At 39.4% G+C, this 20,575-nt stretch overlaps 1 protein-coding gene and 1 long non-coding RNA gene across 7 annotated transcripts in view; one reads left to right on the top strand and one right to left on the bottom strand.

Annotated features, from left to right (window-relative positions):
- Positions 1–5,104, bottom strand: part of LOC131410850 (uncharacterized) — a 39,105-nt gene extending 34,001 nt beyond the window's left edge. For all 4 annotated transcript variants that reach the window (XR_009221427.1, XR_009221425.1, XR_009221424.1 and 1 more), the window contains exon 1: positions 4,800–5,104. This is a non-coding gene — a long non-coding RNA (uncharacterized LOC131410850). The remainder of the gene's footprint in view (positions 1–4,799) is intronic.
- Positions 5,105–5,456: 352 nt separating this feature from the next.
- HNRNPA3 (heterogeneous nuclear ribonucleoprotein A3) lies at positions 5,457–14,583 on the top strand. 3 transcript variants are annotated; one of them, XM_058549310.1, is made up of 11 exons: positions 5,457–5,565; positions 7,593–7,715; positions 7,805–7,951; positions 8,034–8,244; positions 8,576–8,665; positions 8,749–8,844; positions 8,939–9,016; positions 9,526–9,675; positions 10,565–10,684; positions 10,777–10,846; positions 13,639–14,583. In XM_058549310.1, exons 1-10 carry the CDS (start codon positions 5,494–5,496, stop codon positions 10,827–10,829), a joined length of 1,140 nt encoding a protein of 379 aa, XP_058405293.1. In that variant the 5' UTR covers positions 5,457–5,493; the 3' UTR covers positions 10,830–10,846; positions 13,639–14,583. The 3 variants fall into 3 exon arrangements, with proteins under 3 accessions (XP_058405293.1, XP_058405292.1, XP_058405294.1); XM_058549309.1 differs by lacking the exon at positions 13,639–14,583 and adding an exon at positions 10,939–11,309; XM_058549311.1 differs by lacking the exon at positions 13,639–14,583 and adding an exon at positions 10,939–11,309 and having other exon boundaries at positions 5,474–5,499.
- The last annotated feature ends 5,992 nt before the right edge of the window (positions 14,584–20,575 follow it).

Raw genomic sequence — 20,575 nt, forward strand, 5'->3', positions numbered from 1 at the left:
ATGGAAAATGAATAAATTGCTCAAAAGAAACAGAGCCTGCTCCAAACAGGACACTACACTAGGCACCAGGGCCAGAATCACGGTAGTATGACCTTTGCAGTCACACAGGGCCCTGTGCTCAGAGGGGTCTTGATTTGGTTTAATGCTCTGATGTCAATGTCTGAAATTTTTAATAATTCTTGAACAAGGGGTTTTGCATTTTCGTTTTGCACTAGGCCCACAAATTATGCAGTAGGACCTGCAGGGCACTGAAGGGGACTCAGAATATTTCATTGATTGTTCATTCACCTTTTTATTCAAGGACAAATAAATGAATTGCCTACTATAAGCCAGGCACTCTAGTAGTCTCCAGAGACATGATGAAAAAGGTAGTGAATATGACAGATGCATGACAGAAAATCTTTTAAGAAAAGGTTGTTACTTTCAAGAATATTAAAATGTAAATGCAGCTAAGACATGACATTCCACCTCAGCTCCTTAGTCGTAGGGCCTGTATGACCCTGGTCAGTTTATTCAACTTCTCTAAGCCTTAGCTTACTCATCTAAAAAATGAGAATAATAATAGGACCTAGTCCTAAGATTGTTAGAGGAATTAAGATCAGGAACATAAGGTGCTTAGAACAGTACAAGGTACTTGGTAAGTGTTTAATAATATGAGTGACTATGATGAATTTCTTTTTTTTTTTTTTTTTTTTTGGTGAGGAAGATCAGCCCTGAGCTAACATCCATGCCAATCCTCCTCTTTTTGCTGAGGAAGACTGGCCCTGGGCTAACATCCGTGCCTATCTTCCTCCACTTTATGTGGGACGCCAAAGCCGCATAGCCTGACAAGCGGTGCGTCGCTGCGCACCCAGGATCCGAACCCGGGCTGCCAGCAGCTGAGTGCATACACGTAACTGCTATGCCACGGGGCCGGCCCCGACTATGATGATGAATTTCCAGCACCTGGCATTGCCTGGCACACAGTAAGAGTTGAATAAATGACTGGTTCGTTAAGTGGAGGTAAAGAGGAAATTTCAGATCAATCTGGATATTTTGATATATTTTTGTAGAAATGACAGAAATGGCTACATATACACATTCATATATACTTAAAGCATTGATTAGACCTAGAAGAAAATGTAAAAAGATATACGCTACATCGTGGCTTAATGTGTAGGTTTGCACCTGGGATCCGAACCCGCAAACCCTGGGCAGCCGAAGTAGAGCGTGCAAACTTAACCACTACATCACCAGGCTGGCCCCTATTACATTGTTGACTGTGGTTAGATCTGTGTAATAGGATTTGAGGGGAGAGATTTCTGTTTTGTTTTGTGTTTTATTTTATATATTCCTTATTTAAAAATCAAGATTTTTAGAAAAATAAAGCTATTGGTGTATTCTGAATTTTCACTGGCAGATAACAAAGTTTATTGTATATTACAATTCTTCCCTTCTAAGAATTACCTTCCTCCTGTCCAAAATATTTTCAATTTCCATTCTCGGGCCGGCCCTGTGGCTTAGCGGGTAAGTGTGCGTGCTCCGCTGCTGGCGGCCTGGGTTCGGATCCCGGGCATGCACCGACACACCACTTCTCCGGCCATGCTGAGGCCACGTCCCACATACAGCAACTAGAAGGATGTGCAACTATGACATACAACTATCTACTGGGGCTTTGGGGAAAAATAAAAGGAGGAGGATTGGCAATGGATGTTAGCTCAGGGCTGATCTTCCTCACAAAAAAAAAAAAGTTTCCGTTCTCTTTCAGTACTAACTGTGCCATAATTTGCTATTAATCTTGGAAAAATCAACTCCTTGATCTGCATAGCAGCTTCCTCATTCATAAAATGAAGTGTACAATCCAGACAGCACTTCCCAACTAGCGGGCTTTGGCACACTGGTGTCCTGAATGTGGGTGAGAAATTGATCCCTCCTGCAATGGAGCAGTTGAGAGGAGTCAGGGGCAGCCAGAGTCTCCTGGGCCAGTACCTCCGGCCATAAGCAGGCTTGTTTAGGGCTCCTCAGGGCAGCCTGTGCAGAGCAGTCTGGGGCTTATGCCAAAGATGCAGCAAGCACAGTGGACAACAACCAGCACTTACAGTTCTCCTGTCTGTGGATGGCCAAGGATGCTTGCCACATGGGCATCTATCTGCAAAGCACTCCACTGCCCACCATGAATCAGAGTCTCTGAAGCCAATGCACAAGTTTGTGATCCAGGTACCCAAGGGGCATAGCACACAGCCCCAGAGGTAGTCTGCTAGGGGTGTGAGAGAGGAGCCTGAGTAGAGCGGGGTTCCTGGTGGGCTCAGCTCCAGGCAATGCCCTTAATATGTGTCTTAACATACAGTGGCTATTTCTATCCCTTTGTGGTGATGCACTCTTTTAATGGCCCCCAGACTAGCTGTTGACAATGCATGCACGTTCTGAAAGCTAGAGTTTCAATGTGGAAATCTTGATATAAAAATGTACTACTGGGTTTGAAATCCATTTGCATTATCATATGAAACTGCAACATTACATTAGTCAATAAAAGGAAGAGTTGTTATTCTTTAAATATAATTACCACTGTAAATTTTGAATAGTTGTATAAAATGGTTTTAAATATTTTATCACCCACTTTTGTGATCAGAGTCCCTCACTGATAATTACTATTCAGAATATGAGTTTGTCATTAAAAAGTCTAGATCAGAAACTGCATAAAGCCATTTAAACCATAAAACCTAATATCAAAATATACTCACAGAAACAAGATCAAGTCGATCATTAAAAATGATGGAAAAATTTTACTTGAAAGTTTTATTCAAATTCAATTTTTTTAAAAGCCATAGCAGTTCCCTTTTTTTTTTTTTTGAGGAAAATTGGCCCTGAGCTAACATCTGTCGCCAATCTTCCTCTTTTTTTTCCTTTCTTCTCCCTAAAGCCCCAGTACATAGTTGTATATCCTAGTTGTAGGTCCTTCTAGTTCTTCTATGTGGGACGCTGCCTCAGCATGGCTTGATGAGTGGTGAGTAGGTCCTCACCCAGGATCCGAACCGGCAAACCCCGGGCCACCAAAGCGGAACACGAGAACTTAACTGCTATGCCACCAGGCCGGCCCCCAAATTCAATTTTTAATATCTTCTCTGGTACGTTGTATTTTATTTTTTTACCAACCATCATTTAGATGCCTCCAAATCTCTTCGTTTTTGTAACCTAGTGTGCTATATAAAACTTATTTTCTGTATGTGTTGTGATATGAAAGAAGTTGAGAGGCGCTGATATAGATTATTTATAAAGTCTGTCTGCCACCCCATCCCACCCTAGGACCCTTGTCCTCTGCTCCCCACCCCATACACTCTCTCTCTCACATTTCAAAGACAGCCAGGGCCACAAGGACAGATAGGAGGCACGGTTCAGCTCTGTCCAATAGGGTAAAGATCTTGAGCAGGGATATTTGTATTAGATACCATGTGGCCCCAGAGCTGGAGGGTAAGCTTAGACAAAAGCATAAAAAATAGCTAATGTCTAAAACCCAGAGGCCGGATGAACAACAAGTCTGGACGAATCCAAAGGGAAGAATCCACATTTTACTGAAGGACAAAATACCTGAATAAATGGACTGACAGACCACCTTCCTGTATGGAAGTACTTAGTATCCCATCCCTCATCATTTCTCCAATACAAGAATTTAATACAATTCAAAGAAGAAAGAATAATAACAGAAGTTATTGATTAGAAACAACTTGGTTAGAAAATACCCAAACATGCCCTAAAGTGAAGCCAAGCGATCAGCCTTTTGGATCAACCTTGCAGTGTCTCATAGGGTACCTTGCTGTGAATACCATCTTCCTAAGGTCTTTAACTTTGTGTTTTTGTACATACCCAGAATTGATCAAGTTATTCATGACTATTTCATAGTAATCAAACTCACAAAGCCTTGATATATTAATGAGACAATAAGAATATAAATTTTCCCATTGTCTCAAGCACTGTTGTTGGCTATGAGGAGTACCTTATAAGCAGAACACATAATAGTTTGCTTGTGATAATGGAATCAGAGCAACAGGAGGCGGCTAGTTTGGAAGATTATCTCATCCAAGTTACATTAAGGCCTGGTGACTGGTTTCTATCCTGGAGCAGAGTACCTTCTGTTTATGTCTCCCAAATAAAACTCCTGTTCCGCTTGGCCAATGCTTGATAAACATCAACAAATTCTTATTCTTTGTGTTTCCTTTTTCCAAACTCCAAGCCAACCATTCCCCATTTATTAACACAAACTGTTTTTCAAACAATTTACACTATAATTGACTAGATTTCTAATCTTCCAAGGGAGGGCCTGATCAATTCTAAAGGAGCTGCTCATATGCATTGCTACATTAAAATACAGGGCATTTCTTAGCAGGATAAGGAAACTTGTCAATTGCGGTCACTTTCACCAGCACTTTTGTTTAAACATGGATCCATTAATTTAAGACTATCATAAGTGTTGGGGATCACCTAATCTCATCCCCATTTTTATTGAAAAAATTAAAACTAAAACTCAGTAAGGGTCAAATGATTTAAAATCACTTGGCTAGGCCGAGAAAGGATTAGAGCTCTAGTTTTTAACTCTTTAATTGAGCTCGTTCATTACACTTCACAACACAATTGGAAAATTAAGGTAAAAATCACTGGCGAACAGATAGCATATGTGGTGATCCTACTTTTGGAAACCTTGTAAACCTTTCCTTAAAATCCGTCGGTGCGAACATTTGCTTCAGCTCTTTCCACACTAACTAGAAAAGTGTTAGAAAATGGTGCCGACAGATTTCTTGAGATCAATGAGTCCCTAACGAACTGACCTCGATCAGTCCTGCCTCAGCTCGTTAAAGGTGAAATTTCAGTATGTCAGCCGCGTTTTAAGGCTTTTCCAAGGTGCCCAAGATTCATATACGGCGGCGTCGCAAGGCTTTTCAGTGCAGGCCCTCACAGTGGGCATCGCAGTCACAAAACTTGGTCCCTGGCATTTGGAAACGTGCGAGAAGACGCCGCGAGAGGGCTTTCTTGTAACCTTAAAGTAGTACAGGAGAAAAGAAGTGTGGTTTTATTCAGACACGAGAATGAAATGAAATCGGAAACGGAGACCCAGGGGCCTACGTGGGGGAGGGGGGAAAAACGCGCGAGAAGAAAGGGAAAGGCTTTTTTCTCCGGTGACGCGCGGTCACGAGGCGCCCTCCCGACGTGGGCGCTCGCCATTGGTTGAGCCCGAGCTGACGTCCCCGCAGCCGCCCGAGCGCGAACCGCGGCAAGGGCGGCGCCGCGCTGGAAGTTGGCGAGGCGCGCGCGCTCCCGCGACCCGCCACGCCCCCGCCCTCCGCCCGCCAACCCGCTCGTCCAGTCCTTCTTCGCGCCCAGTTGGCTACGCCCCCTTTCCAACTCGCCCCTCCCCCACCGGGCCGGCGGCGCGCAGAAAGCGCGTCACGTGACGGCTGGCCCCGCCTCTTCCTCTCGGTCCCATATTGAACTCGAGTTGGAAGAGGCGAGTCCGGTCTCAAAATGGAGGTAAAACCGCCGCCCGGTCGCCCCCAGCCCGACTCCGGCCGTCGCCGCCGCCGCCGGGGGGAGGAGGTATTAGGGGGAGAGCGGGGGGTTGACGGGTAGTGGCCGGCGTGGGGGGCCTGGCTCGGTGGGAGCGGGGAGGCCGGGTGGACCGGGTCGGCCGTCCCGCGCTCTGCGCTGAGACGGGCGGTGGGAGGGGGAGGGGAGCGGGCCTCGGAGGCCTCCTCGGGGCCCCTCGTCCGCCTCGCCTTCTCCTTCGGCTGCACAGGTGGCTCTTCGGAGGCGCGGCGTGGCTGGGGAGCCCTCGGGAGGCGAGCCGGGCCGCCGGCCGCGCGGCCTCGCATCCGGGGCCGAGGGCGGCATGGCGGGCCTCGGCGGGAGCGGTTGGGAGGAGGCGGTGGGGGAGGGGAGGGGACGAGCAGGCACATCCGGGCGAGCAAGCAGGCGGGCGGCGGCCACATTGACATTGATCCGCTGCCGCGTTACGAAATGGCGCATTGGCCCGCAATGGCCGCCGCCTCGCTCCGCCGCCGGGAAAGAGCGCGGCATTGCAAGGAAGAGAGAGGAGGCAGCTCGGCAAAAAATGCCGCAAATGGCCTCGAAGCTCGGGCGTTGTGCTTTCGCTGAAGTTCTGCCGGCGCGTTTCTAGGTCTTACAGACCTCTCTAAGGCAACGAGAATTTAATTCTCTATCCTGTTCTTTTCTTCGCAGCACCCAGTTGGAAATATGAATTTTTTAAAAAGTTTGCTGCTTAAAAATGCTTCCTGATCTGCTATTCTTGCTAAACTACTTAGAATTATACCTATCTTCGCGCCATGTGGGTGAAGTACTCTATCTCAGAACTTGAGTGTAGATGTGAAATAGGAACTTGAAATTTTTTTGATCTCCGTTTTTCTCATTTCTCATGATGGGTCGGCTCTGGTTGTAGTTTCTTGGATTTTTGTTTCAGAGGACTGCAACCACAGTTGAATTTTTCATGTGAGATAATTTTAAGTGGATTATAATTGTTTCTTTTTGTGAACTTTGTATATTGTCATTTAAACGCATTTAACCTAGACGAGAAAATGAGACTAAGTGAATTAATGCTTTAGGCTATTAATCATTTAACGTTTTTTTCTAGCGCGTGACAGCCTCTTCATGTTAAATGACTTAAGTCTACTTTTAGAAGACACAGGAAGACATTAGAATGTAAATGTGAGCTCTTTCATTTAAGGACTTTGGATGAACGATATCTTAATGCATGCATTAAATGGCAGTTTATGTAATTTCTTAAACAGGTAGTTGTAAAAGAATTCAGGCCGCATCTTAATTTTTAAGAAAAATCTCAATTCTGTTCTATTGTGCTCCATTCTGGTCAAGCAGTATATGCTATAAAGTCCACGTTGCCCTTTTTCTACCTTATGAGGTATTATATTTGAAGTTTTGCCATTTGATACCAGTGCAAATAGGTCATTTGCAGCATGTAACCTGTAACGTAAATTGGTTACAGAAAGCTATTAAGATACGTGGTGGATTTTTTCCATAGGTTTTTTTGAGGGTAAATGCTGGTTTAGCCTTTTATTGAGGAATATCTGTCTTAACATTTTGATTTGCCTGAGCCAGTGACTTTCTCTAAATTTGTCACTTAAAATTTTTAAGTTGTACTTCACAGTTTTGTGGTTTAAAATTAAAACTTGTTGGGATGTAGACTGAGGAGGGAAAACATGAAAAGAAATGGCATGGATGAAACACTGCTTTACAACACTTTGGTCATTCTTAGAAAATGGTTTCTCAGTAGCAATTTCTGAAATAATGTATCCCACACTCTTGTAGTTGTAGCTTTAAATTAAGGGGCTTTTGATTCTGGAATTCGGTTGGATTTCAATTTAGTTGAAGTGATGTCATTTGAAAGGCTGGTAATAGATTTTCTTGGTCTTTTGCTTCCTTTAATCAGTTGATGTGTGTGATCTTACTGTAATTTTTAACTGGACAAAGTGTTAATGGTACAGGAATTTGATGTTGAGTTACTATTTGGAGCAGATTAAAGGCTTGCAAATCTTTTTTAGCAATTCACCTAGTAAAAGAAATAATTAAAATGTATTGGTTTGTTTCCTCAGGGCCATGATCCAAAGGAACCAGAGCAGTTGAGAAAACTGTTTATTGGTGGTCTGAGCTTTGAAACTACAGATGATAGTTTAAGAGAACATTTTGAGAAATGGGGCACCCTTACAGATTGTGTGGTAAGTTACTAAAGGAGCAAAAAGAGATTCTTAAAGGGTAGAGGAGCTTTGGAGGTGTGTTTCAGTGTTTTTAAATTTTTATTTTGTAGGTAATGAGAGACCCCCAAACAAAACGTTCCAGGGGCTTTGGTTTTGTGACTTACTCTTGTGTTGAAGAGGTGGATGCAGCAATGTGTGCTCGACCACACAAGGTTGATGGGCGTGTAGTAGAACCAAAGAGAGCTGTTTCTAGAGAGGTATCTTATTAATACCATGTTGTGTAACATGAAATTGTTGTAAAATTTTGGGTTTTTTGACTTAGGAAATTTTTATTTGCAGGATTCTGTAAAGCCTGGTGCCCATCTAACAGTGAAGAAAATTTTTGTGGGTGGTATTAAAGAAGATACAGAAGAATATAATTTGAGAGACTACTTTGAAAAGTATGGCAAGATTGAAACCATAGAAGTTATGGAAGACAGGCAGAGTGGAAAAAAGAGAGGATTTGCTTTTGTAACTTTTGATGATCATGATACAGTTGATAAAATTGTTGGTAAGTAGCAGTTTATTGGAACTTGAATGAGAAAGCAGAAACGACTTCTCGTTCTACACTAGATTTGGTCAAAAGCTTATAATTGTATATCATACATAATAGTATATAATGTGTGGTTCAGTTTTCATAACGTGACTACACCTGTGTAACCAGCATCCGGATCAAGAAATAAACGTTATTAACATCCCAGATCGCTCCCTCATCCCCACTCAAAGTCACTCCCTTCTTAATGATATTTTAATGAGTGATGTTGTGATAAAAGATATCATTTATATGTGCTTTTCAAACATCAAATAACTTTTGTTTGTTTGTTTGATTAAAAATAATTTAGTTCAGAAATACCACACTATTAATGGGCATAATTGTGAAGTGAAAAAGGCCCTTTCTAAACAAGAAATGCAGTCGGCTGGATCGCAAAGAGGTGAGTAATACCGTATATACATACACAATAGGTGGAGGTAGAGTTTGTCAGGTTCTCACAGATTTTCCTTGCCTGTGTTAAAGGTCGTGGAGGTGGATCTGGCAACTTTATGGGTCGTGGAGGAAACTTTGGAGGTGGTGGAGGTAACTTTGGCCGTGGTGGAAACTTTGGTGGAAGAGGTAGGGTGGTTATTTTATTTCTAAGTACATATCTACCTAAAATTTATTAGTGAGTTAAATCTATACTTGTAATTTATCCGTTGCTTTTCCTCAGGAGGCTATGGTGGAGGTGGTGGCAGCAGAGGTAGTTATGGAGGAGGTGATGGTGGATATAATGGTTTTGGAGGTGATGGTAAGTTTTTTGAATTTGATGTTTGATATTTTTACTTTGTTTCTATACTTCAATGAAAATTAATTATTTGTTTACGTTTATGTATGTTCAGTCAACATTTGCATGCCTTGATGGTTAAAGTATGCTTCTAAACTAATACCATAGGAGACTAGACTTTTCCCCCCCTAAAAATTTAACATTAGCTAGTTCGTTTTGGCTAATAAGATTTATTGTACTAGCAGTCTAGCTGGAATTGTTTATGTCTCAGAGGAAACTGTTCACTGTTTTCCTTAGTGACATTTTTAAAAATTAAAACATTTTTTATATATATCAAAGAGATATTTAGGCATTCATCTTAATTCTTACCTGCCCAGATTCTTGCTGTTCAATTGACCAGGTATTACCAGGCTTTAGAGTGTTAAATCAACTCATTGGTTTATTTTCCAGTGGGTTAAATGTAATATAAACTAGAGTTCAATAACTTGATCCTCTTTCTACGTTTATGTTTTTGTGTGACCTGATTTTTTTAGGTGGCAACTATGGCGGTGGTCCTGGTTATAGTAGTAGAGGAGGCTATGGTGGTGGTGGACCAGGATATGGAAACCAGGGTGGTGGTGGAGGATATGGTGGCGGTGGTGGAGGATATGATGGCTACAATGAAGGAGGAAATTTTGGCGGTGGTAAGTTTTCGCTTGTTTTAAATATTTAATGTTTTTTATATATAGTTCTGTTATAGATGTTTTAAAAAGTGTTAAAAGGTAGCTTTTGGTCAAATTTCATGTTTTGTAATACTAGAAAATACTCAGATGGTGGGTAGTTAACTGAATTTTCTTACCTTGGTTACCTATTTCGTAAATTGGTAAAACATATTCAACTTTTTTGTGTAGTTGAAATGGACATTGGTAAGTAATGTATTTATTGCCAGAATTTTACTGAACTCTGGACACTTATAAATTGGACAAATGGGAACTGTAAATTGAATATGGAGACATTTTGAAATGAATTGTGTCTTTCGGGGTCTAGGTGACAAAGGTACTTTGAGTCCTATTATGTGAGAGGTACACGCAGACTATAAGGAAGTCTGTGTCTTTACTCCATGATACTATAGATAAAGAGCTTTGTTATGAACACAGTGAGTTTTGTTGGACTGTATTAATGTATCAACAGAAGGTTTTTCTTAATTTAGAATACCTTTTCTGTCATTGGTTTAAAGGTGGTACTGCATCAGAATTAGAGTGAATGAAACACAGTTTTGAGGTGTTAATGGTATAAAGGAGAAAAAATATGCTAGGGTGTAGCATCTAATATAAAAATATGGCGGCTATCTAGGTGCATGCTCTTTGGGCCATCATCCACTGTTTTCTCCTTCCTCCCTATGCCCGAAGTCTACTAGTGGGCCTCTGTGTTTGTGTAGAGAGTGTGGTAGCTCTGTAAAAATCTCTTCAGAGGGTGGCATGTAAGTGTCATAGAGCATGCTGCCGTGATTGTCAAAAGATCATAGGTACATTTGTTAAAAGAGGAAAAAATTATTGTGTAGGTCAACCACGAATAAAACCTTTGTAATTTCAGGTAACTATGGTGGTGGGAACTATAATGATTTTGGAAATTATAGTGGACAACAGCAATCAAATTATGGACCCATGAAGGGGGGCAGTTTTGGTGGAAGAAGCTCGGGCAGTCCCTATGGTGGTAAGTAGTTTTTTTCATCAAAATTCTTAACAGCCTTTTTAATTTAAAAATTCATGTATCTTTCTTTTAAAACTCTACATATATATTTCCAGGTGGTTATGGATCTGGTGGTGGAAGTGGTGGATATGGTAGCAGAAGGTTCTAAAAACTCAACAGAAAAGGGTAGGTATCTTTAAATTTTTATCATGATGATAAAGAATATGTGGAACTGTTCACTGAGTGTAATAATTTTTTTATCCTGTATTATTCAACAGGCTACAGTTCTTAGCAGGAGAGAGAGCGAGGAGTTGTCAGGAAAGCTGCAGGTTACTTTGAGACAGTCGTCCCAAATGCATTAGAGGAACTGTAAAAATCTGCCACAGAAGGAACGATGATCCATAGTCAGAAAAGTTACTGCAGCTTAAACAGGAAACCCTTCTTGTTCAGGACTGTCATAGCCACAGTTTGCAAAAAGTGCAGCTATTGATTAATGCAATGTAGTGTCAATTAGATGTACATTCCTGAGGTCTTTTATCTGTTGTAGCTTTGTCTTTTTCTTTTTCTTTTCATTACATCAGGTATATTGCCCTGTAAATTGTGGTAGTGGTACCAGGAATAAAAAATTAAGGAATTTTTAACTTTTCAATATTTGTGTAGTTCAGTTTTTCTACATTTTAGTACAGAAACTTTAACAAAATGCAGTTTTGAAGGTGTTTCCTTGTGAGTTAACAAGTAAAGAAGATCATTGTTAATTACTATTTTGTATGAATTTTGCTAAAGTTAACTGTAAAGAAACACCTGCTGACTTGCAGTTTAAGGGGAATCTATTCTCCCCATTTCCAAACCATGAAATGAATGGGTTCTGACATGTGGAGAGAATAGATATTTGTATGTTTGCAATGTGTGTTTTAGATAAATAGAATTGGGTATTTAAATTAGCATATTTGTGAATTTAATAGCATTAAGATTTACCTTCAAATGAAAAATCTCAAAATTCCTATTTGGTTTTTGTGCATTTTCTTTCAAAATGTAATCACATGATTCTAGTGTGTTAGCTTTGCCGAGTCCTAGCTGTGTTTAGAACATCTCCATTCTGCATTCACCTTGGTCACATGTGAACTGCTGCCATAGTTTTATTTGGGTGTAAAGAATGTCTACTGCCCTCTGTTTAAGTTCTGGAAAGGGGTAGTGGATGTTTTCCCTTTCCTCCTACCTTAAAAACCATTCTTAAAAACTTTTCAAAGTACAGGACCACTAAGCCTTGCTGTATCTGAGCAAATTAGTGGCTACCTTTGTTTTTCCTTTTTAAAGCACAAGAGGCCCATAAATCTTCAGTTATTTTCCTTGGTTTAATATACATATATATTTTTTTTGATACAGGCTTTCAGAGCAAGAGAATAAAAATCATGCATTGTTGAACCCTTAACTGGCTGGCATGCTTTACTGTTTGTACCCTTTACATTCTACTGGAGGAAACCAAGGATAGTCTAGACACAATCATCCCAGATGACTTACTGCAGTAGAAGTGTAGCACAATTGCTTAGTACAAGCTTCTCACTTCCCACAAACCGGTATTCCAATTTGGATGGTCTTGAGTTCTTACTCAAAATCCCAAAGAACACACTTGTCATTGAATGTTTATGCTTGAACCTAAATCATGTTGGTATGAATTAGCAATTTGCTTGGAAGACCCTGGTTGAGAAGAGTTTTTAGATAATAAGGTCATATATACAAAAACCAATGTCTACTGTTTTGCGCCAGCTAGTGCTTACAATTTCATTGGAGCCCTAAGTATGTGCCCTGCTGTTACTCTTTCTTTGGCAGTTGAACGTTGGATTTGAGATTCTTATTTTTGTTTTAAGAAGTACTAAGCAAAACAAGCAATAAAAAGGGGAATGGGGCGTGCTAGTGTTTGAATATGCTCTCTTGTTGCTCTAATTCTGTGCCTCTGTGCATTATTAATATTTGGATGCATGCAATGCCAGCATGGAAATCGGTCTTCACAGATACTGCAGTTTTCCAGAAAACACTCACAAAACAACAAATGTAACAGACAACATTCCATTTGTTAATGGACATATGTGAATAAGCAGCATAGAAAATAGGCTAATATTAGAAAATGGTTAAGTCTTTAACAACTTCAAGTGTGGTTATATAAATGGACACTGTCAATGTTCATAATTTAAACCTGGGTACCTGGTCAAAATAATGCTTGGGAAACATTAAAATTGAGCTCAATTGTCTCAGGTTCTTTTATTCGTATAATAAAGGTTAAAGGAATGGGGGAGATTAACATTTCCTGTTTCTATGTTTGTGCAATTGTTTGACACAACCTTGACAGTATCCTTTAATGGCATATGAGGTTAATTGTACTGTTAACAAACTTTCTGTGTTCTGGAATTAGTTTAATAGTGAAAATATTTTCAGTAAGTTGATGTTTGCAACCTATAAGCAGGTGAAAACTGTGTATGTGACCTGTTTATAAGTTGTATTAGCTTAGTTCTTGTGAACAGTGTGGAAAAGTAAGCCATGAGGAGAGCGATTTAACCAGCTTTAAAGGACCTAAGATGTGCTTTTTAAGCACAGTGGATCAAAGGAGACTCACTAAGACAGGACTTCAGCAGCCTTTTGAGTATGGACAAGTCAGCATAAATAAAGAATGACAAGGCAGCAGCAAGAGCTTCAACTACAGAGAAGTGAAGGCATAAGATACTATGGTGATAGTGAGCAGCTTTCCAAAAGCTAGTTAAATCTGCTTATTACAACTGAAATATCGAAGAAAGTCTAGCAGGAAGGAGCTCTTCGCCTTTTGGAACATCAATGAGAGATAGTTGCCACAGTCACTAGGTCTAGCATTTAGACCTGCAAGGAAGGGCAATCAATAAGCATTAGGTAAGGCTTGCATTTGAATTTTTTCACTAATTAAAGAGTAATTTTTTGTAAAGCAAGGTAAGAGTAATCTTTTTGATTTGCAGGTTGAATGAGAACCCTACTTGCCTAAAAGAGGAATGTCTTTCCTACCATCTTAAATACGAAGGTTTCTGGCTGGGTAAGGTTTGTAGCTCACAGTAAAACCTGATGACACCATTTGTTTCCCTACAAATTTATATTACATATTTTAAAACTATTAGGTACATTGGCAAAATTGTTCAGCTGAAAACTATCCTGGAACCACATTCAACACATTTTTAAGCAATTTTTAAAACTTCCCTGCAATAACCATGAGTGTTCATCTCGAGTCAGATGTAGCCCCATGTATACAATTCATTGTTGGTGTCTTTAGGGTAAAGTTGATTTTTCATAAGAGTAAGAGTAACCTAAAATTTTGTGGAGAGTTTTTGTAATAAGCATGACTTATAATAAAAGCATTAAGCTGCCAATCCTCATTCTAGGAAAAACACCTTAGAGTGAACTTTCAAAACTGTCAGATGATACAGATATAAAACATGGTCTTCATTCAAATGGCCTCATATATAAGTTCTCTTGCATATAAATTTAGGGAATTATTTGGACTAATAGGTTAAATTTTTGATTCTTTAGGTTTTTTGTGTACAACCTGTTAACCAAGAAGCAGTAGGGGCCTAATTAATGCTAATACTCCTTTTTAAAAGACAACTTTTCCCAAAGAATACTTAAAATATTGCTCAATTACTGTTGAAATCAGTTGCTGATTGTTCATAAGGGCTATTATTGCTGCCCCTGAAGGGCTTGTCAAAAATTGAGAATTGATGTCTATTCACTTTTTAAAAAAACACTTTTGGGGGACAGATGCTTAAAACTAAAATTTATAAATAAATCAAGTTCCCAAATAGACAGGAGTAGTTAGTTTGCCAGAGCTTATTGTCAGAAAATGACTGGTTGGCTCTCTGTTTCTGTGTCTAAATCAGGGTTGAATTTCTATACATCACCATAGAATGAAGTGATAAATAAGGTAATACAGCCTATTTAATAAATTTTCTTTACAACGTGGTTTTAGTGAAGCAAATTTCCTAAGATAGGAAACATTTTCTTTTTTTAAAGGCATTGTTCTTTCTTTCCAGTCCATCTCATTTCTTTATGAAATAAAGTGATTTTATTTTAAATGTAGTTCCACTGTCATTTCTGAAAAATATGATGCTCTTAAGTCATAGCACCCGTAAACAAAATAAATTATGTAAGGGGGAAATGGTTGAGGAAAACTCTTTAACTGATATTGTCAAACCAGCTCATCGGTTACTGCTTCCCACACTACATTTCTTCAAAAATAAAAAAGCTCGATTATACTCATGTCCTAAAGAGGAAATTTGTCTGGTGATAAAGACCATTTCTTAAGGAACTGAACTGAAATAGGCTTGTTTTTAAGAGTTCCGGTATGTAAGTCACGATTTGAAACATTTCTAATTAACAGTATCTCTTGGAGTTTCGGTAATGTCACAAAGTAGTGAATAAGCATGCTAATGTGCAGGGGTAAATGTAAGGATTGTTAACCTATATAAACAAAATTCTAAATTTCGGTATGTTTTATTCTGATTTTTAAGATAAGAGGTGGTCTGTAATGGATTCAAATGTTTCATTTGTAGTATAATGAAATGTTTACAGAAAGAACTTTTTCATTAAAATATTTTTAGAAATGCGTGTGTTTTGTCACTTCACAATGTTCATGTGACTTAAATGCTATAGGTGAATATGACATAACATTATTAGTAGGTAATTAACAGGAAACTTGGAATGAACCTTTACATATCAGTTAATTTAAAAGATGGTGGATTCTATTCAATGGGAAACATAGATGACTTGGGAAATAGGCATGGAAAATAAAACAGAAAGCTTATCACTTAAGGACTTAAGTCTTGAAGGACAATACATGAGATACTTGGGTAATAGGTGAGGAATCAATGAAATTTTGGAGGCGGGGGGGAACAATTTGGGAGCAAGGTGAAATGGGGAAACATTGGGTTTCTTAATCTTGAGAAAGGCAATAGATTGAGCATTTTGTGATGTGAGGGTGAGTTGGAAAAAGATTTCATGAAGTTAAGTACTCTTAAACTACACTGCTACAATCTAACCCAAGTAAAGGTGATAATAATCATCTGCTAAGTTCATAAATTTTTGAGGTAGGTTTTTGGTAATTCTTTTTTAATTTATTTTTATAGCACAAGTATTTGGGTTTTTATTAATAGCTGTTAACATGTTAAGTGAAATGCTTTGTGAATTGAAGCTATGAGGATTTTTAGCTAACAGAATTGACACATTTTGCTTGTATTCAGTTTAACACGGGTTTCATGGTATGTGCCATAGTTCATATTCTCTGCACCTATAATACCGTATAGTTCCAGTTTAATACTTAAATCCCAAAATAACTCAGGACAAGTGTAGGCTTCATTTCTACCAAAAATAAGTATATTTATCTTTTTCAGAATGAAAATACATTATTAAATAAAATATTCAGGCAATAAGATAAAATCAGAACCATCCACGTAATAACAGTGCAATTAAATTTTTCGAAAATTGCTGTTCACTTTTGCAAAAAATGAGAACCTATTAATACATCAGGTTGATTTAGAATTGAATAGCAAGTACCAAGGGGTGAGAGAGAGGAAAGCAATAGGTAAAATATGCCATTTTTGCTTATCGCATTTTCAGAGACAGGTAATGGCAAAGGTACATTGCATTGTGCATTGTGTGATAGAGCTTAAATGAGCACAGTACTGAAAGCCAGCAAAGAAATAGGAATTTACTATTTACTATACTACTAGACTTTACCATACTACTCAACTTCTAAAATTTATTGATAAGTAATGTTAAGTACAAGGGTCTTGACAGCTGTAAAATACTTGAAAGGATAGGAAATGGGTACATTTGACTACATCCATGTAAATGGCCATTATAATTAATAAAGGGCTTATAATCACAAAGGTGAAAGAATTCTATTAAATCTTAACTAGCTGGGACTGCCCAGTGCACACTCCGCTTAGGCGGCTCGGGGTTCACAGGTTTGGATCCCAGCGCGGCCCACGCCCTGTTCAACAAGCCATGCTGTGGCAGCATCCCATATAAAGTAGAGGAAGATGGGCATGGAGGTTAGCCTAGAGCCAATCTTCCTCAGCTAAAAGGATTGGCAACAGATGTTAGCTCAGAGCTAATCTTCCTCAAAAAGATAAATAAAAATGTTAACCAGTTATATCTGAAAGTTACAATAAAGGTAGTTTTCATTTTTTCACATGTATTAGTCCATGCATTTCTGTCAACAGAAATGTTAAGTAAACTGCCTTTAAAATATGTGCTTACATCCAAAGAACTCTGATAGGTTGTTTGAATTTAGTCTCGATTGTCTTCCACTCTTACACCCTTATTTAATAGGTGCTGGAAGAAAACGTGAATAGGTTTTTGTTTTGATTGTTATATATGAGGTTTTGCCTGTTGGTAAAAAATTTAAATATAGAACTTAGGTAGTTTTGTGAGCTTGGGCAAGTTATTTGTGGTTTTTAAACTTTTTTTATGGCATGCTCCCCTTTGGCAGCTTGGTGATGCCAACAGACCCTTCAGGATGTTGATTTCATATGCTTTAAATATGTAGAATTAAACATTACATTGAAAATAGTCATCAAAGTAAGTTTGATTTAGTAGTAGGTGCTTTAAATGTTAAATGAGGCTAGTGGTGGGTCTGACTTCCACCTTTGAAGTTGTGATGCATGAATGGTATTTTGAGATACTTGGCAACAATAATCTGATATTCAAGTTGCAATTTTAACTAATGAAAGTCACAAGTTCTGTGAATACGATTGTGGTTTGAAGGAAATGTTAAATTTGATTGTTAATGAAAATAAAGAAAAGAAAGAAGTAACTTTCTCCCAATCAAAATTCTCTGACCTAAATTATACCCAGATTAAGAACCGCTTTCAACTAATTCCTTTGTAAAATGGAGATGATACCCCACCCTTAAGTCTAACCTTCAAGTGCCTGGTCCTTGGTCCCTAAAGATAGTATTTTGGGGAATAATCATGGGTACTGCCTTAAGAATATCCTGAAACATCTAAAATTTTATTGGGTGACATTAAAGTTAATTATGCCAAAGTTTGTGGGTTTTTTCTCCGAATAGGATTAAAGTTTTTCTCTTTAAATTTTTTTCCAGTTCTCAGAGTATTAAAAAGCATCAGCTGGGGCCAGCCCTGTGGTGTAGTGGTGCGCGCTCCGCTGCTGGCAGCCCGGGTTTGGATCCCACGCGCTTACTGATGCACTGCTTGTCAGGCTGTGCCATGGCGACGTCCCATATAAAGTGGAGGAAGATGGGCACAGATGTTAGCCCAGGGCCGGTCTTCCTCAGCAAAAAAAACGGGAGGATTGGCATGGTTGTTAGCTCAGGGCTGATCTTCCTCTCACACACACAAAATCAGCTGAAACTGGCCTGAGAAATATCTTTTAAAAAGGAATGAGAATTATTTTGTAAATGTTCTGAGGCTTCAAATGTAAGTATGGGTATGGGAAGTCGAAGGTACATTTAAGCAGCCACCCCTTCCCTCTAAAGCATGGGCTCAAGGAGAAATCTCAGTAAGAAAATGGTTTTTTACATAACAAAGGCAGTAGCATGCAGTTAAGATTTCTAATATAGTGCTTGATATACCTCAGTGTGAAAGGCATAGGTACACATTTTTAAACTAGAAACTGAGCTCAAGTAAAGTTTAACAATTGGATAGCCAAATTTAATTTGAGGACAGTCAGATGTAAGGCTCTAATATTTAAGTTCCAGATGAAGAGGTGAAAACTTGGCTTTATCTTTTTTAGTCATGGGAAAGTTAAGGTTTGTTATATTGTAAATTTTTAGTTGCTAATTCTACATCATATACAGTATGTTTAGTACTTCAAAGTGATAATGTTTCAGTACTATAAGGTTCCATGGTCCATTATCTTGAATCAACTTCATGAAATATTTTGAAACTTGACTAACTCAAAGATTGCACATGAGAGGAGGCATCTGCTATCAGGTTCTGCCCAGCAGTGCTCTTCCCCCTCGTAGTAGGTGCCAGCCAATTCCAGGTGCTCCAGATGAGCCTGCTGGTAACAGATACTTGCCACCACCCCCAATCCCCACCCAGTCCCCACCCAGTATTTTGTCTAAGTGTGGGTCACTTTATTCAAGATCTGAGATTTTGTCTTTTTTTTTTTTTTTAAACTTTTTTTTTTTTTTCCCCAAAGCCCCAGTAGATAGTTGTATGTCATAGTTGCACCTCCTTTTAGTTGCTGTATGTGGGACTCGGCCTCAGCATGGCCGGAGAAGCGGCACGTTGGTGCGCGCCCGGGATCCGAACCCGGGCCGCCAGTAGTGGAGCGCGCATTTAACCGCTACGTCACGGGGCCGGCCCTGAGAGTTTGTCTTCTGAGGTTGGAAAAGTGATGTCTCCTCCAGGGATCTCACCAGCACCTCTACAGGAGGAAATTCTTGATCTTTATAAAGGCCAGCAGCAGCATCTTCACATTTGAATGCATAGATCTATTAGTCTTTGAAGTCATTTTCAACCGTGAGCTTTCTAGTCATCTGAATCAATTCTTACTAAGCTAATTTGACTTTGATTTCTTTCATTTGGAACCAAAAGGCATACTAATAAAAGGCTTAAGAAAATGAAAAAATTTTAGAGTGCTTACTATGAGCTAGGCACAGTACTTTTTGTGGAATAACTCACTGAATGCTCATCCTCACTTTGGATGAGGAAAGGAGCCTAAGAATGCTTTGAGTTACTGGAGGTCATTCTAGAAAAATGGAGGCAGCAAGCCCAGGTGATGGGGCTCTAGGGCCTGTGACCTCTGCCCCATATTGCTTGTAATGGATTGATAGGACTGAGTAATTTGCATGTAGTAGTGTTTATTCTAAACATGCTTATTAACCCTCAGATGAATCTCGGTTTCCCCACTTTAAAACAAGACAAACATTTGATTAGATGAAAAAATGGTGACTCAGTGTTGTGAATGGTTTATTGGGCAGCCTGCAGCTTTTTAGAGTTTTGAGGGGCCTTGATTTTGTACCTGCTAATTACATGTGGAATCTCTCAATATGTCCCAGAGTGAACTGATTCCGGCCCTAGACCTCTCTCTAACCAGTCTTCTCCATCTGGAGAGCTCAGTTCTTGAGGGTGAATGTTCAAGTCTTTGAGTCCACCTTCATCCCACATCCATTCTGTCAAGAAACCCTTTTTAGTTTTACCTTTGGAACATGCAGAATCCAATGCCTCCTTTCTACTATCACCCTAGACTAAAATGACAATGTATTCTACGTGACTACTTCAGAGCCTCCCCATTGGTCTCCCTGCTTTCACCTTTACCTTCTAGAGTATTCTTAACACACAAGGCAGAGGAAACTTAAAATTTTATCAGTCAGATGTTACTCTTATGAATAGTAAGGCTCTGTACCCATGTTCCACTCCTCTCCCTGCCCACTCTGTTTTCAGCCGTATAGTCCTGGTTCTCTCTCAAACAGGCCTCAGAGCCTTTGGACTTCCTGTGTGCTGTCTGCAATACTCTAGCTAATAGAATGGGTCTCCCACTCCTTCAGATGTTACCACCTCAAAAAGGCTTTTATTTACAACGCTATTTTAAATTGCAGTGCTTCCTTTTTGCTGGTCTCCCCAATTCTCTCTCTGGCATAGTGTAATATGTTTGCTGTCTTCCCCCACTAGTTCCAGGAGGACGGAGATTTCCATTTTGTTCTCTGTACTTTAAACAGTGCTTAGCACAGTTGGCATACACCTATTGATGTGAATAAATGAATCAATGTTTTCATGTCAAAGTATGACATTTTCCTTGGTTGAGATGTAGCTACTGTTGAGAGAAAATATTTTCTTGATATATGCTTTACTTCTCTATATCTCTGGCACCAGAAGTTTAATATAAAATGCTTTTCGTATTTTCAGTGAAAACGTTCTGAAATTACAAACTGTGTTA

The sequence above is a fragment of the Diceros bicornis genome, chromosome 10, assembly GCF_020826845.1.
Source record: "Diceros bicornis minor isolate mBicDic1 chromosome 10, mDicBic1.mat.cur, whole genome shotgun sequence".
In the NCBI taxonomy this organism is placed as follows: domain Eukaryota; kingdom Metazoa; phylum Chordata; class Mammalia; order Perissodactyla; family Rhinocerotidae; genus Diceros; species Diceros bicornis.

What these genes read in the sequence shown, in the direction of transcription:
- HNRNPA3 (XM_058549310.1), top strand. Translation starts at nt 5,494, where the DNA reads ATGGAGGTAAAACCGCCGCCCGGTCGCCCCCAGCCCGACTCCGGCCGT. An exon ending in AGAGAGCTGTTTCTAGAGAG is followed by an intron (nt 7,952 to 8,033) that starts GTATCTTATTAA and finishes TTTTATTTGCAG; the next exon opens with GATTCTGTAAAGCCTGGTGC. An exon ending in GTCGGCTGGATCGCAAAGAG is followed by an intron (nt 8,666 to 8,748) that starts GTGAGTAATACC and finishes CCTGTGTTAAAG; the next exon opens with GTCGTGGAGGTGGATCTGGC.